Source organism: Oenanthe melanoleuca, chromosome 7 (genome assembly GCF_029582105.1).
Source record: "Oenanthe melanoleuca isolate GR-GAL-2019-014 chromosome 7, OMel1.0, whole genome shotgun sequence".
Lineage (NCBI taxonomy): Eukaryota > Metazoa > Chordata > Aves > Passeriformes > Muscicapidae > Oenanthe > Oenanthe melanoleuca.
This window is the reverse complement of record NC_079341.1, coordinates 12477626-12494784: the sequence shown is the minus strand read 5'-3', so window position 1 is coordinate 12494784 and position 17159 is coordinate 12477626. Positions and strand designations below refer to the sequence as shown.

Genomic DNA, 17159 nt, shown 5'->3' with positions numbered 1-17159 from the left:
AAATGTTTGAGTCCCTGCTCTCCTGCTGACTGACAATACTTATGGTTTTATCTAGGCTGGGTATCATTTTTCCCCTCTCTCATTCCTAACCCTGTTTCAGTCCTGCTGTGTTGTTTTCTCTGGAAGGATGTCAAGATCTGCATTGGAAATAGTATGTTTTGACATAAAACTGGGGGAGACACCCTGTTTGTCCAACTACTCTGGAGCCAAGAGAAGGTTACAGGAATACATGATGCCTTGGTTTTAATTTTATTGTCTTTTAAATCAGGATTGAGAAAGGCTCTAAGGAAAAACTTGGGGATTTCCTGCTTTACAGACACCTCCTGATGGTCAGTTCATGGGGAGAGAAGGACTCATTTAGAAAGAGGAAGCTGTGATTGAAAATAAATGAGGCTGCATGATCAATGTTTAAAAGGAGCTGCAATTAGAGGGAGGAGAAGAGCAGAGCTGCAGAGTGCCAGGGGAAACCCTAGGTACACAGGCCCTTGGGTCAGCAGCAGGGGACTAGGCAGTGTTTGAAGAGGCTGTTTGCTGGAGGGAACAAGAGACGGGGGAATTTTCACTGCATCACAACTCTGACTAATGCTTGGGCTGCAAAATTCCTTCAACCAAATTTAATGCAGATGGTACGTTAAATATTACAGTATCATTAAATTACATATTGTCTCGTTTTCAGTGAGGTTTTGTGGATGTTTCTGACATACAGACATGGAAAAACGCTGCAGCTCCCGATGGGTTTGGCGAGTGCTTACTTGTGGGTTTTAAATACCCGCAGGAGGACTGAGCAGAGCTCTGAGCCCTTTGGCAGAAGCAGGACTTCCCAGCAATGGAGAGGTGATGAGGTCCAGCCTCCCTTGAGGCACGGAGCAATGCCCACAGCAGCAGCAGCTACCCCTGGAAACAGGCAGAGGTAAGCTCATGGTAGATAGCATCACCTTGTGCTCAGTGCCTTCAAACCTGAGAGAGGGTCAGAGTATTAAATGCTCCCAAAGAAATGTTTTTGACACTCTTCTACCTGAGCTGGACTAATAGGTGTTATCAGCTCTATTATCATCCTGTCCTGAACACCTGCAGTGGTAGAAACTGCAGTAGCACTGCCTGGTTCTTTAGTTGTGCCTTTCCTTTCCTGACAGTGGCATGTTAGGGAGAGGAGAGTTGAGATCCAACACTAAATACAGGGCTGGATTTGTGGAGAGCAATTGAAAAGCAGCAGAGAGAAACCTCTGTGGAACAGCAGGCAACTTCATTTCCTATCACCATTTTCTTTCCTAGGATTATCTTCCCTTCATTCAGTAACAGATCAGAGCTGTTATCAGTTCAAGGTTGTGTTTGCACTCTTCTATTGACCTTAACCAGGGAAAACGGAACATAATGGAAAAAAAATTGCCCCTGTGCCATATGGTACGTGAGATGGGGCTGTCTCTGATTAGGGCTTGGTAACCTCTTCCTTTTCCATGCATGTCTTAAGAAAGGAATGATTCATGCTGTGGGTTTATATTACACTCTGATATCTGTGTTATGTTTTTCAAGGGCTATTTATACACTCAAAAAATCACACTTTGCTAGCTTGATAGTAGTCTAACTACAAGTGAGTAGTAAATAATAGTTGCATAATTCCACATCAAAATACAATAAATAAGACAGTAGACTGCTGCCACTAGTTTAGCATTGACTTCAGTGGGTTTTGGAGCACATTTGAGCACAGAAGATAGAAAATCAGGTATCAAAACACACAGAAGGAAGAGGGATGCTACAGCCCTCAGGGTAACGGCTGAAATATCAGATCTATCTGTCAGGCCAAATCTGTTGCTGTCAATGAACTTCCAGTGGCCTCAGAGGAACTCTAAGCGTTTGTGTTGTGTGAAAGTGCTTAAACAGGTTGGCATCGTGATTTCATTGACGTGAGCTCGTAATGCTACTCATAACTGATAGACAGCAGAGTACAAAATAATTAGTCTCATCACCCTAAATGAATACCAGTGAAATGTTCTTACTTTCCCTCTCACCCACACAATGATGTATCTCACTTCTGCCACATGCCAGTATCTCTTCACTAATTACCAACTTAAAAAAACTGAGATAACATTGCTTTAATCGTTTTGTCTACTGTTTGTTTGGAAGTTGGAATCTAAAATCTAGGGATTCATCAAAAGCATAAAGGAATTGTTTTTAAACAGCTTTTTGGTGCAGGGTTTTAGGGCTCATTTCACTTGCTTTGAAATTTCACATCTCAAAGAGGATGGAGGTGTGAGTTAGCCCCAGTTTGCCAGATACCAGCTTTTAAGCCTGTTGTGGTCTGTGAATATAAGCAACAAATAAACGCACGGTCCCATCAGTTCCAGCTCGGGCAGAGACTCCCCACCCTGACAGGGCACAGGCGAAAAAACTTTACGAGCGCTGCTAGGATGACTGTGTGAACGCTGCTCTCGGTTTGTGTTTTTAAAGAGCATCTCGGAGAAAACGGGTTTGGAGCGTGGAAGCCAGCTGTGGTGCAGTCCCGGAGGGAGTTTGCATTTGTCCCCTGCAGCAGCCTTTGCACCGCAACGAGGGTGCCAGGAGCGAGGCAGCGTGTGCTTTCCACTGCCGCTCCCCGCTCTGGCAGGCGGCTCTGGTCGAGGCTCGGCTCTTCTGGGTCTCGGCCGGCAGCGGCGGAAGCCCACGAGCAGGGACAATCCTTGTCCTGATGCTCCCCCATCCGACAATTTCTGGGTGTCTCCCTTCGCACAGCCGACTCTTTTGCCGTTATTTCCAGCGGGTTTGGTTCCTGCCTGCGCTGCGGGGCCGTCAGCGCCCGGGCGGGGGCCGGCCGGCACCCGGGGCACGGCAGCGCGCCCGGGACGCGCCCGGCTCCGCGGGGCCACTCCGCACCCGCGCTGCCGGTCCCCGCGCTGCCGGTCCCCTCTCTCCCCGGTCCCCTCTCTCCCCGGTCCCCGCGCTGCCCGCGGGCGGGGCGGGCCGCGGGGGCGGCGCGGTGCGCGGGGCGGTGCGCGGGCGGGCGGGGGGGCGCGGGGGGCGGCGCCGGCGCTCGGCTCTGACAGCCACATGCCGCCCTGCCTGAAAAGGCTGCGAGGCGCCGGCGGGGAGGGAGAGGAGGCGCAGACGGCGCCCCAGCCCGCACCACCGCCGCCGCGCCCCGGGGGATGCCGAGGCGCCTGCCCCGCGGGTCGCCCTAGGGGAGAGGCGCTCCGCCGGCACCGCCCGCCCCGCAGCCCCGGCGCGGGCAGCGCCGCCGCCCCTCGCTGAGCCCCGCCGGAGCTGCTGGTCGCGAGTGGGGCGCCCACACGGGGCGCGGCGATCCCGGGGTAGCGAGGCGAAGCCCGGCCCCGCAGCCTCGGGTCTTGTGTTGTGGGTTTTGGTGGTTTTTTTGTGTTTTTTTTTTTAATAATTTGTTCCGGAGGATGGATACGTTTCTTCTCGCCTGGGGATTTCTAGGGCTGTGCTTGCCCGGCTCCGGAGGCACAGCAGAGACAGGTAAGGCGCCCTCAGGGATGAGGGATGTCCCCGTCCGCCCAACTTTCGGGCTCCCGGGCGCGGTCCCGTTCTCACGCATAGATGCTTTGCGTGGGAATAAATTTAGGGAATGCTTGAGCGATCGGCCGCGCCACGCCGCTTTCGCAGCACGGGTTTTGGAGGGGCTTATGCGTGTGGCGGGGCGGGGACGGCGCACCCCCGGCAAGGAGCGCAGCGGCTGCAGCCGCGCGGCTCCCACCGCCCGGCGTGAAGGGGCGAGGGGATGGAGCCGCATTGGAAAGTTGCGTGCTGGTTTTTCGGGGAGCTGCGGGGAAAGGAGGGAAGCGGTAGGGACCAGACACATGTCGGGCACTCGCATCCGAATGTCCGAGGCCTCGCGCCGGTTGCAGCCTCGGGAAACTTTAGGTGAGAAATTAAAATCATCTGGCGGGAGCAGCAGCCGGGGCCGTGCAGGGCTGGGAGCGGGCGAAGCTCGGCGGCGGCAGCGGCACCCTTAGCAAAGGCTGCCCGCGGTACGTGCGGGACCCGCACGCACTTTGCAAGCGCTGAGCTGTCCCGGGACAAGGCGGGTTCATGGCAAGTATTGGGACGCGAGTGTGTTTTTCTGTTCCTCGCTGACGAGCTAGGCTGGACTGTCAGGAGGTGCTGGGATGAAACACGTCTTGGCGTTCCTTCGGCATGGGGACAGGAGTGGGGCTGAGGCTGGGCCCTGTGCTCCCCGGCCACTGGCTTTGAGTCTCGCTAGTGGGGGCAACAGGGTCCCGATTTGGAATAGTCTCTGAAGGAAAAGGAAATGCTGTCCAGTGCTCTCGGGGCTTCTTCTCTGCGCTCAGGAGCTGCCTGGCAGGACGGCAGTGCCAAGCCCGCAGCTGCTGAGCTGTGGCTTTGCCTTCCCGTCATTCGGAGCCTCGGGACGTGGCTCAGGGCCCTGAGCTGCGGTCTGACCCGAGCAGCGTTAGATGATGGCAGAGTGCATTCTGCCTTCTCCTGTCCCGGAGCTGTGTGGCCACCCAGCTTCCCCTTGTAAAGGGGAAGTGAGAGAGTCTCTGCTGCCTGAGAAAATCCATCTCTTTTGCACTGTGAAGCACAGGCATTGCTGATAAACATTCAGCTGCCGGTTGGCATCACCTCCTTCCTTACGGTTATAAAGGAAAGAAAAAATCCCATCTTTTGTTCAAGCAGGAAAACGAATAGGCACTTTATGGTATGAGGAGAAAGGGCAGTGTCCTGGGAGGTCCTTGCTGAGTACAGTCTTTTCAGATGATCCTGGCTGCAGAAGCAGTGTCTGATCTCCTGGAGTAGGTTTTGTGCTGTGGCAGATCGGGCTGTAGCCTGAGGCTGGCTCCTGAGGGTGCACTGGCCAGTCTGGCTGTGGTCCCTGCAGCCGCTGAGCTCGACTGTGTGCCTGTGTCCATGCGTTCACCTCCTTCTACGCTGGAGTGAGTTCAGCATCAGGACTGTTAGCTAGGAAGAGGTTTGTGAGCAAACCGTGTCTCAGGCCATTCAGGCGCTGTTAACAGTATTTATTTGAATGCGGGGTTTTCCCGGCTAAGCAGAGCATCACATGGTGTTGGAACCAGCAAGGAAGTTGTCTCTCTGTGGCCGACACCAGCAATGGTTTGCCGAGATGATGATGTGTGGCTGCAAATCCGGTCAAATGACTTTATTGCAGGCACAGCGAGCAAAGGTACGGGGTAATGGGATCGAGGCAAACCTCGATCAGGCTACACTCAGCTCCAGTAAATTAGCCAGCCTAGTAAGGGAAACATGCCAGAGGTAGATGGATTTATGTTTCAGTCTGGTGTATCTGAAAGCCTTCCCCCATTATGGAAGTCCCTCTTTAGGTTCCCTAAGGGAGGTTAGTAGAGAGGGGAGACGTTTTTAATAGACAATAATATGATAATCCACATGGAAAAAAACCTCATGCAATATTTCTACAGTAAGAGATAAACAGTGCAGCTGCCAATTTGTATGTAGCCAAGCAAACCCTGACATAACCATGGAGGAGAGTGGGTGGGAGACCCGTGAAGATAAATCTGAAGGTTGGATGGCTGTGTGTTTTTCATTTTCCCGTAAAAAGCAATGAAGTAAGAAAGTACCAGATTTGAGTGACCCAAGTACTGAGCCGTTCAGATGATGTTTATGCAGCTCTAAGCAAAGCTCACTCTGAAGCCTTCCGAATAGTTTACTTAGAAGCTATTATTTTTAGTAGTGACTTAGGAGATGTAGCAAGGTGGGGAGGGGGACCAAAACAAATTGCTGCCAAGCAAGCACACGGCCACACATACAAACATGCACACACACACCCACACAAGCACTGAGTGTAGTGCCTTATGCCAGTGTGCTGTTAACTCAGCTCTTACTGGAAACAAAAGCTTTTTTAGACTAGGAGTCAGATAGTTGTCAGTACATCACTGAAAGCCACTGATACAAGCTCGGTGGGGGGCTCTGACCCAGGTTAGGATGCTGCATTTTGTTTTCCGAGTTTTACTGCTACAGAAAATCGTGGTGTGTGGTGTCTGGAGTGACAGGCATTCATATTGGCTCTATGGAGGTGCTTCCCATCTCCCTGCCTTGCTCCTTCTACACCCCCATCCTCCTTCCCAGTACGTTCTCTGTAGCTTGTGTGTGTCTTTAGAAGGTTAAAAAGAGAAAGCACCCCACTTTTCTGGGCTGGAGAAGGCAGCACTTCCCGTCCCGGCAGGCAGGTGGGTTGGTTTCCTAGCAGAAACCTCCAGTGCTGCCAGGCACCAGGACATGGTGGCCTTGTACTGCAGATAGCTTGAGAGGAGAAAGCATCCTTCATGGGGTTTAGGAAGCTGTCAGGTTCAGATAAGGCTGGGATCCTATCCTGTGGGACCCCCAGTTGTATTAATAAGGAAAAATTAATTTTTAAGCACTGGGACTGCTGCCAAATTATATGACCTCTGACAGACCAGCTGTGCTAGGAAAATAAATTGTCTACATCTGAGACCCGTGATCCTATCTGAAATCGAAATAGAAAAAAAGTTGTCATTTAGCCACGGTGGTGGGGGCAAATTGCAGCAGCTTGAGAGCAAACTGGAAGCTGTTAAACTTGTTCTTCATTGTGTAGTGAAGTCACCACCACCGTGCACCCATGGGGTTTTGGGAATACAGTTGTCTAATCCGGGAAGTGTGGAGAGCTGATGTGCCTGCACACACCCAAGCTGGGGCTGATGGTGTCAGCACGGGGGTGGGGGCAGAAGTGGGGTGTGAACGTTTCCAGCTCCATCCTCACTCTGTAACAGCCCTTTGACACAGTTCTAATTATAATACACACACACAGACAAAGAGGTAGCTGGGCTATTTTCAAAATCCCTGTCTACACCCTGGTGGAAACCGCAATACTAGCAACAACATAAATCAGGGCTGTTGCTAACAGTGTTGCACACGGCTTAGCGCTACAGTAGCATGGGTTTAATCACACTCAGAATCAAAGGGTCAGCCTGCTCCCTGCCTGAGCCAAAGCGCAATCTCAGAAGGCCAGATCCTGAGCCAGCCTCGGTGCCTGTGCAGTGAAAAGACACAAACACAGACACGGAGGAGAGGTTTGTCAGCACGAGGTAAGCAGGCACGGAGCCAAACACTCGAAATCACAACTTGGATCTGTAACCCTTTCTATGTGCAAGCCATGCCTGTGAATCAGGAAGGACAGCTAGGGTAATATTGGGAGGCTGGGGCTCCAGCTACAGCATTGGTGAGGTGATCTCTTCCAAGCAGTTTGGGAAAAGGGCTGCAAGCAACAGGTTGCCATGCAAAACAGCCTGAAGTATAACTCGCAGGGGTGGATAGCTGTAAGGACTTTGTCTGACTGCTTCTTCCCCTCTCTTCATACTTAATGAGTCAAAGAAAATGGGCTCCAGAGATAAAGTACTGGGCTTCAGGTCTTTGAAACCTGCCCTCATTTCTCTCCATGCATTTGAGACAAAGGCAAGACATCTACCCAGCTGTTCTGGTGGGTCACCCATAGCTGTGAAGTGCTGTCTGTGTAGGGCTTGAATGCTTGCCCTCTTCTATGTCCCCTCTAGGAAGATGGTGAAACCAAAAGGATGATGTCCTTTGATTCTGCTTACATTTTATTGAAAGGCTCCTTTGAACCCCCTTTTTTTAAAGGGATGCTTGCAGAAAGAGGAAAGGGGAAAATCCCTTGTGCATGTAGACACACTCACACTCTTATGATCTCCCTGGTTCCTCCTCTCTCTTCACAGGCACACACCTTTCCTCTTACACACAGAGCCACACCACTCATGGGGGACTGCCTTGCTGCTGCCACACATGCACACTTCTGCATCCATCCCTTCCTGTGCCATCCCTCACAAACCCAGAGCCTCTTGACAACTTTCACCCTCATGCACACCCCAAGCCCGCTGCGGCTTTCCTCTCTTTCTGTTTGATTGCTGAATATGTGCTCAGCAGGTAACAATGTATTTAAGACACTCACCAGAATGTGCAATAACTTTGACAGCATGCTCAAATCCAGCGGCTGCTGAGCCCCACCACTAGCACCAGAGGCTGAAGCCACCACTGCGGGGCAGCGTGCACAGGGACCCGTGGCAGGGCTCTCTCCGAGCGCCTCAGGAGGGGCTGCTTCCCTCCCGTCCCATCTGTGGGGCTCTCTGCAGCCAAGGCACTGCATTGTGCTCTGAGGCTCCAACAGGGCCCCTGGGAGGGAGGGCCAAGCCAGGGGTGTTGTGAGATTGAGAGGCTCTGCCAGCTGCTGTGCGAAGAGGCAGGAATAAACTGCTACTGCCTGATGGGGAAAACAGGATTCAGTTTCAGAATGGACCCTGACAGATGAGTTCAAAAGGTGTGAGGAAGCTGGGAGGGTGTGGGGGGAGATGAGAGATGAGATTTTTTTTTCTTGTTGGAATTTTTGTAATAATAATACTAATTAGTGTTTCAGAGGCATTGAACACCTTTCATCAAGTCTGAAGCTCTTTAGAGAGGAATCCTAGGGGAATATTTTTTCCATGTGTACAACTAGAAATGTCTCTTGTCTCCATGGCCCTTGAACTGACAGCATTAATGGGGGTGGCTCAGCAAATTTTCACCATCATATTTTCTCCTCATGTAACCTATAGGTAGGGTGGCAGGCTGTCATGCAGGAAGGTTCAAGCTTCCCCAAACCTGTTTCCCTGTCTGCAGTACTGGGGAGTTTTACTCAGAAACTGCCTGACCTGCAGCTTGAGAGTCTCTTAAAGCTGTTACCTCTTTCTGGGAGATGGCGGTTTGTTTCCATGAGATTTCAAGTCCTTGGGAGTTTAACAGAGAGGCAGGAATGATTTCTCCAAGTTCAAAATGCAGTTATCCCCCTCCTTTACATGTGTACACTTGCATGCTCTCCAGGGTGACTACTAGAGCAGCCAGGAGTTGTAATCCCAGACCCACAAATTACATTCGCAGGCAAGCTGGGAGAATTGTGTGTACACGTATCTATAGAAAGACTAACACTATTAAGTTGGTTACCCTATTGGAATTGCGTTTCCAATATATTTCTGATATAAGATGACAAATAATAAAGTTAGTGAAGGTGGATAAACAGGATATAAAATCTCATCAAAGATATGAGAGGGGTTGGGCAGGATGGACATTTAAAGGTCAAGGCTGTCCTGGCTCAAGTGGTATAAAGCGATGTCAGCCCCTGGAAGGTGGCTGTCCAGAAACCCAGGGGCAGAAATCAGCTGAACCCCAGTGATTTCAAAGCAAATTACCTGGATTTGCATGCAGGATTTGGCCCTCTCATTTTCTGTGGTGAAGCTTGAGTAGGTCTCTATTTCAAGGCTTCTACTTAATTCTTTTGTGGATTAACATGAGGGGGAAAAAAGTGCAGGTATTAGAAGTCTCCAAATCTCCTTCTCTCTCTTCCTCCCTCCAACATTCCCTTCTTATTTAACAATAATTTGAAATTATCTCTTTTTGCAAAGGCTCACAGCTAAAATGTTCTGTTTGCTGAGCTTTCCAGTGTTCCCCTTTCACTGCTGTCCAGTGCTATAAATTGAATATATTGCATCCCTTCCCTGTTGCCTTAGGAAGCAGTCAAATGGCTGCATTCCTCAACTGATGGATTGGCGCGTTCCTTTCTTGCTTAAGCCCAGACAGTGTTTTATGAGCTTGTCTCATGACAGGCTTGAGACACTTTGAATTGAACAAAATCCTAGTTCAAATCACAAAAGCAGTCTTTAAGTTCTACTTCGCTGTGTCTCTACTTTTAAGCAAAATTTTAGTTAAACTAGTGAAAGTCCTCAATGAAATGTTCAGGGGACTCTCCCTGATTCTGTGAAATATCAAGATGTGGATGTGGGTAGTGCTCTGGAATGAAATGTGCATGTAAGGGCCTTGTGTTGTTTGGGTGTGTTTGTCCATTAATTTGCTCAGGAAGCCTTTGAAGCTTTATCTTGCAATCCAAAGCAAACACACTTCTGCTAAAATGATCTATGCTACTGGGGATAAAACATCTAATCTTGTTAGCTTCCTCTGCACTATGTCTCTCTCCTTGGCCAATGGTTAAGCTGTATGATTTAAATCTTTGAGAGTTCATATTTGTGTTCCTGCCTCCTGTGAAAGTTGTGCTGTGTGGTTTGGGGTGAGAGCCCCTGGCACGTAGCTGTGCCCAGCCAGGGTCAGAGCTCGGGGAAGGAGGCAGGATGAGTGTTAATGACAACGAATCCTTGGCAGAAGAGATCTGTTTGTCTCCTCCATACCAGAGTTTGGCAAAGTGCTTGGGCATGCATGGACCTTGAAAAACTCTGATCATTGAAGAGGTGTGTGACTAACAGAAATGAAACATGGGTTTCCTGCACAAGGGCTCAAGCCAAGTTCAGCAGCTCTGAGAGAAGTGAGTCATGTATGCCAGCACTCGTATTTTGCTGTGCCATTGGAGGGTCAACAGGGCCAGTCGCCTCAGCCCAGTGCTGAATCCTGGGACGTGGAAATCTTCTGCAGTGGCTGAATGAGAGTGTGAAGCTGGGCTGGAGGGCCTCATGCCAGGAAGAGAAGTGACAAGGCTAGGCAGTGCATCTGCCTGCTGTGGAATGTCCACATCTCTATCCCTTGTTCCTCTGCTGTCCTCAAAGGCTGCTCTTTTCAAGCAGCACAGATAGTGATGCTGTTGCTGCTTCTAAGGCATCCAGAACACCCTAATTTTTGTGTGCAGACCTGAATGATATCCCAAAAGTAAACTGAGCTCAGCTAATCAAAACACATGGTAGTTTTGTGCTGGACACTACAAGCTCTGAGAGGTTGTAGTATGAATGTTTGTTGTGAAACGGGCCTCTCTGGTGATGATTATTTTTGTTACAGGCAGAGTTGGCTTTAGTTTCTGTGTGGAAGGTCCAACAATAACAGTGAGCCCTGCTCTCCTGGGGTGAGGGAAATCCAGAGGGGTTTAATAGGCAGGAAATTCAAGTAGGAGAATGCCCTGCTCCCGGCCCAGGGTTTCAGCATGTGCCTGATGAGCTGCAGAGCTGAAAAACCCCAAGTGTGGATGAAGGTCCCTGGGGCCTGGCTGTTATTTTTGGGTCCTCTGAGCAATGATTTCTTGTGGCCTGGGGGAGGAAAGGGAAGACTTTGTCAGCCTGGGTGTTTCCAGCAGGTCAGGGCAGAGAAAGAGGTGTCTGCCTCTTGTGAGGAGCTCAGCTGCTGATACCCATCTCCATGGGAAACTTTGGAGCTGCACACTGTACAATGCAGCATTTGCAAGATTTTGCACCTTATGGCCTCCTCTAGGTCATCTTTTCCCATCCCTACGGCTTGGTTGTCTTCCTCTGGTGTACCCCTGTTGGGGTGGCCCTGCGTGAGGAGGTTGCAGGGATAATTTATGTTATGGTGAGCCTTAAAGAAAACAGAAGTCTGCAGATTTCCCAACCTGACCATCGTCTACTCCAACACTGCCAGGGAGTATTGACCTCCCTAGCCTCCCTTGAGGAGCCCTGCTGCTCCCCTGTGGCCTTGCTGTTGGCACAGCACTCCACTGGCCCCCCTACCATGTGGACTGGAAGGGCCCCAGCAGTTTGCTTTCAACTCCTGCATTTTGCTTACTGGGCAATGGGATGTCCCATGCACCTGGCAGACTTGGCTTGTACTTCAGAATTTAATTTTAATTTTATTAAGTGAATTCAGGGCTGGCAAAAGCTGCCAAAGTCCATTAGCTATGGAACATGTCTTGCTTCCAACGCATACAGACTGAGCAGTAGCCATGCCACTAACCTTTTCTCCTTTTTGCATGGATGCAATGCATCAGTTTGTAAGAATCCATTTACATAGACACTTGAGCCTCTACTGTATACAAAGCAGGTCATATTTTATACAGAAAGAATGTGGTTGGCATGACTGCTGAATCAAACCCTTTGCCCATCAGTGGGCATGGTGATAGCTTTTTTTGTTCTCATTGCAGGTGTTCATCTGCTAGATACCTGTGAGTCAAAAGAGAAAAAGCCCAACAGAACAATTACAGAGATATTTACGTAATTTTTGCCTCTTCAGATAACTCAAAGCCTCGAGTTCCTGGTATGCTATTGCCCACCATGGGGGCAAGGCAATGCTGTAGCCTCCTTCATTTCTGTCAAGCTTCTAGGGCAGGAATGAATGGGAGGACAAAATATGTTCCTCTGAAAGAAACAGATAAGCTTTCCTGCAGGTGGGAGACCTTCACTGCTCCAGGAAGATGGTAACATGTTCCTGGTGATATCTGAACACCTGAGGGATGTGGCTGGTGCTCTTGTTTACTCAGTGTTCACCAACTTGCTCTGTTTTGCTGGAGAGACCTCGGCTGCAGAGAGCTGGGCTCCACCCCTCTCACTCAGGCTGTCCTCACTGGCACCAGCAGTCTAATTTGGGTACCAAGCTGACCTGAAACTAGGATCAAGCCTAGGGTTTTCCTTAGCTCAGTTGCTACTGAACTGCCATGGCCTTGCAGGGCAAGGGGGAGGTTTCGAGGTCAGGGTAGAAGCGTGTTTCTGCTCCTGAGTTCATTTGTTGGGGAAGAGCTGGAGCAAGCTGGAGGCTGACACCTCTGTTCACATGCCAGTTCCCCTCCGCCTGGTTGAGTTGCAGGGGCTCCCAGGGTGTTCACGGTACCCAGCATGAGTAAGGGGCTAGCAGCTCCTGAGTGGTGGGTGATGTTGGTGGCATCAGCCTAGCGGGTAGCATGTGTGTGAAAGCTGGAGAGACGGCGAGGGAATCACGAGGTGTGGAAGGATTGACTGTATTTTCATTGTTTCGAGACTTTACCCTTTCCAAGAAAAATAATCTGCAGCTTGAATATTTTTCTTTGCTGGAGGGGGTGGACATGTGTGCAAACGAGGTGTGAATTTTTATGAGAAGGTGTGAAAGTGCGTACATGAGTGAAGTGTGAATTACACGTCTATTTGTACATTGATGTCAACAAGTTGGTGAATTTCTTCTTTCCACGTGAATGTCTCTTTCTCTCTCTCCCTCCAAACCCACATAAACACATGTGTGGGCAAATATGCCTTCCTGAGAGAAGATATTTGTGCAAGAATGTAGGTTTGTAAATGTTTGTGTGTTGAGCAATCTCTCCTGTGGAACAAAACCAGATGTTTTTTGGTATTCTCAGCTTTTCATGGCAGTGCTGTGTTTTTTCCCCTCGTATTTTTCAGGATACTTGCAGGATTATTTTAAGAAAAAGGGATCTGCTGCAGATCTGCCTTTGGGTGTGTGCGAAGAAAGTTATTTTGAAGAATGAATGTGTTAGAGGGCATGAAAAACATGGGGGAAGCTGAGTGGTTTTTCACGGCAAAAGAAGCCTTGCTGGCCCATGAAGGGCCCTCCTGTTGCCCTTGTTTTTGCATAGGACATGTGCATTTTCTGCATGCAGCGTGCAGACAGCAGGTTGTTTATTCAAAGTGCTTTTTTTTCCAGGAAGCATTACTGCTGAGGGGTCCTGCCTGACTCCTGCTGCTCGCCTTGGCTCTGGAGAGAGGGCAGTTTGAACCTAGGCTGGGATGCCCCTGCTGAGAGCTGGTGGACTTGTGACAGCCTGGCAGGGGACACCCCTGGGACCTGGCAAGCCCTATGGCACAGGAACAGAGCCAGACCCACAGCATGGGGCTGAGGCCACACAATCTGCACTGCTTTGCTTCTCCTGGGGGGTCCTGGAGCTTTGCAGTGAGTGCTGCTGTGGAGGGAGAGGAACATCCCTCAGGACCAAGGCAATGGGGAACACTTGTGGAACACACCCTTAGCTCCTGGAGCTGCTGGGATGTGTGGTCACCCTCCTATATCGAGGGTGATGCCTCTCTGTGCCTTGGCTCCCTTGGGGGTGTGGGATGTACTGCAGCCTCCATCTCTGGGATGTGCACATGTGGACCTTGGGAAAACCCACTTGCACCCTCCTGCACATCCAGGGTCCTCTGGGGCTGTGGGGATAACCTGGCAGTGGGAATGTCCCATGAGGGTTTGCATCCCACATTGTACCCCACTGCTTATTCTCAGGGAGGAAGGCTTTCCACAGTGTGTGACCAGGGTCACCCCGTATGCCTGCCAGCCTGCCCTTTGGAGGCACTTAGGGTTTTTGTTGGGTTTTGCCCATTTTGGTGAGTTTTTTGTGTTTTGCTGGGTATGAAGAGGCAGTGCTGTCTTCTGCAGGCAGCTGTTGCAGCCTGTAGGCCTGGGTGTCTGATACAAGGGGGTGGCAGGGGAGTAGGGGAAGCAAGACACACAATGGGGGCCCATGGAGAAAGGACTTCAGGATTTGTAGTGCATTATCAAGTGACCCCGTGATGCAGATTTTCCTACCAGCAAGTAATGCAATAATAAATTTGATTTGCAGCATTCATGAGATTAAATGTTTTTTTGATTATGAAATCACCCTCTAGGGCCTGTTCTAGCCCAAAGCTGAGAGAGCTTCCTCTGATTACCACTCAGCCATTGCCAGCCATTTGTGGGCTAGTCCCACAAAACCACCACTGCTGATTATCTGTGTCTGCAGCTCCAGTGGATGGGTCAGCTTGCAAGTCTGCTGAGACGTGTTTGTTGGGGCAGGCAGGCTGGGGAGGGAGAGCACAGCAAACAGAGAGGGGTTTTCATGGGGCTGCAGGCTGGGGCCAGGAAAGATGGGTGCTGTCCTTAGCTCTGCCACACAGTGTGGGTGCCTCAGTTTCCTTCCTTGGAAACAGCACAGCTTCCTGCCCTCCTGCAGCTGGATTGAATTTATAGAGTCCAAATTCTGGTGTCTCCTGAGGCAGCTGTGGGAGACTGACACAGAGCAGCTTGCAAAGGAGGCAAAAGCAGGGATAAAATGAGGCAGCTCCAGATGATCTGATATCAATCTGTCTCTTACTTTATGGCTCTGTAATTGCCTTGGCAAGAGCATTCATTTCTCTTTTCTGGTCTGTGTGAAATGTGGTATGTAAGTGTGGCAGGAGGTGGAGAAGAAAGGAGTATGTTTGCTCTGCAGAATAATTCTCCTTGCCCAGAGATTAATATCAATATTAGAGTACCAAAGGGATGTCAGTGGCCTGGAGAATGGTCTTTATGAGATCCCTGCTATCAGTGGCCCAGGGAGGCCTGCTGTGCACACCTGATGCCTAGAACATGTCTCAATGCCTTGTTCCCTTCTGTGTCTCTGCAGCTCAGCCATGCGGGGGCCGCCTGAACTCCAAGGATGCCGGGTACATCACCTCACCAGGGTACCCCAATGACTACCCCTCCCACCAGAACTGTGAATGGGTCATCTACGCCCCTGAACCCAACCAGAAGATTATCCTCAACTTCAACCCTCACTTTGAAATCGAAAAACACGACTGCAAGTAAGAGCCTTCCTCTTCCTCTCTAGTACATAGTTACCTCCTCTTCTGCTTTTGCCTAGTGGTATGGGTCTTGTACTTCTTTCCACTTGAAATCAAGCATCACCCTGAGCCCCCACAGTGCTGCATCCCCCTGTTTTTCTGGAACAAGGGCTGCCTGTGAGGTTGTAAGATGCTGCTTTGGACACATAAGATGAGCCTACTCTGCAATGAACCTGTAGTTCTTAACTTGACCTGATACCCCCTGACATCAGACCCAACTGGCTTTCAACCTGAGCTTCACTTTGGTTAAAAGGCCACTAGTTTTTCTGTGTCGAGGTAGCCTCACTGTTCTTTTAAACCATGCTGGGAGAGCAGAGCAATTTCCTGGTGTGTGATTAGGCAGAGGTGTGGCAGAGAGAGAGCCCTGTGGCTGGAGACACAGATTCAGGCCATGTGAGGCTGGAGGTGTGGAGGTCTGAACTGTTTGGGCTGGATCTGACTTCCCATAGTGCATATTCTGCTGTGCTGGGGGGGATTGGAGGGGAGGTTTGTTTGCCTTATTTCCCTTTTTCTTCTAAGAAAGGACCCAGAAACTAGATGTCTGGAAAAAACAATTAACAACTAGTAAAGAATAATTAATGGCATCAAAGGGCACCATAAAAGGCTGAGTTAATAACATGGTCTCAGCAGACAAATAAACCTGTGGGTTTCATCTGGAATCCACAGCCAGCTACAGGGATGCCTGACTGTGAAGGAGCTTGAGATCTCCTCCTAAAACAGGCCTGACATAGCAGTCCTGCTAGATACACTGGTCCTGTTGATTAAAAGTGGCTTGCATATGGAGAGGGAAATTCTGTTTGTAAAAAAGGACAAAGGAGCAGGGGAAGCATTTATGGGGCTGCAGAATTAGTCCTGCGGAGAACAAAGAATTCAGCATGGGTTTGATGATGTACTGAAGGTTATGAGGTGCAGAGCTGGATCCTCAGCTATCATAAATCAGCATAGCTCCTCTAACTCTAATGAAGGTGTGCTGATTGATGTCATTGGGGATCTTGTCACCCCCTACAGATAAAGCCTGGGCTAATAAGGCTTTGAACACCATGAACTCTCCCTGAAGTCACTGTGTGTGCTAGGTGTTTAGTGCTTTGCAGGATCAGGCCTGTGTATAAAGAAGGGAGAAGGTATAGAAAGGCTTAATGTGGGCATAGATGAACACAACAAGGCCTTGCAGTGGATGTGAGAATGATAGTTGCTATCAGATTTCATGGCTGCTTGAATAGGCTGAACTGCATAGCCTCCTCATAGCTAATGCAATTGTCCCAAATTCACAGTAATAAAAGCTGAACAGGCCCATATTTGCAGAGCATGCTATTTGAAGAGTATGCCATAGGTACTGGACAGGACACTGGCCAGTTGTGTGCAGGGCAGGGATCAAACTGGGCAGGCAGGACTCCAGCTTCTGTCTCTTCAAGGTGAGGGCAAGCAAAAACAGGTTGGTCAGGGAGCTGGAAATCCCCATGGACACCAGGTTTCTCCTCCACGTGTAGAAAGATGTCAGTTTTAGCTCTGAGCATCTTGTGCACCATTTGCCATGTTCTGCCTGTGAGAGAGTATTGTATAGTCCCAGTCTGCAGGTGGTGTGTGCAGTAGGACTGCCTGAACTCTGGGGATGTTGGTTATCCCTTTGCTGCTTTCTACTATACTGTAGCAATCTTCTGAGTGGCTGCTGTGGGGCCTCACTATTTCCCTTTATGTGTGTATGTCCACAAGGAAGCCTTTCTTAAAGTGAAATATAATTTATCCACTGTGCACTTGAGCTTCTGCTGGCCACAGCTGTGAGCTGAGAGCCAAGCTGGCTCAGGGTGCCTGCTCCCTCGAGCCAGCACTGACTTGGAGTAGGTTTGGAAGAGCTTTGTGGAC

General features: G+C 50.0%; 1 protein-coding gene across 6 annotated transcripts in view; it reads left to right on the top strand.

The window, feature by feature from the left end:
- Positions 1-3049: 3049 nt before the first annotated feature.
- Positions 3050-17159, top strand: part of NRP2 (neuropilin 2) — an 88955-nt gene continuing 74845 nt past the window's right edge. For 2 of the 6 annotated variants that reach the window (XM_056496365.1, XM_056496363.1), the window contains exons 1-2: positions 3050-3471; positions 15083-15260. In XM_056496365.1, the coding sequence (XP_056352340.1) occupies positions 3399-3471; positions 15083-15260 (251 nt within the window). In that variant the 5' untranslated portion in view covers positions 3050-3398. The remainder of the gene's footprint in view (positions 3472-15082; positions 15261-17159) is intronic. The other 4 variants (XM_056496366.1, XM_056496364.1, XM_056496367.1 and 1 more) reach the window with 2 other exon arrangements.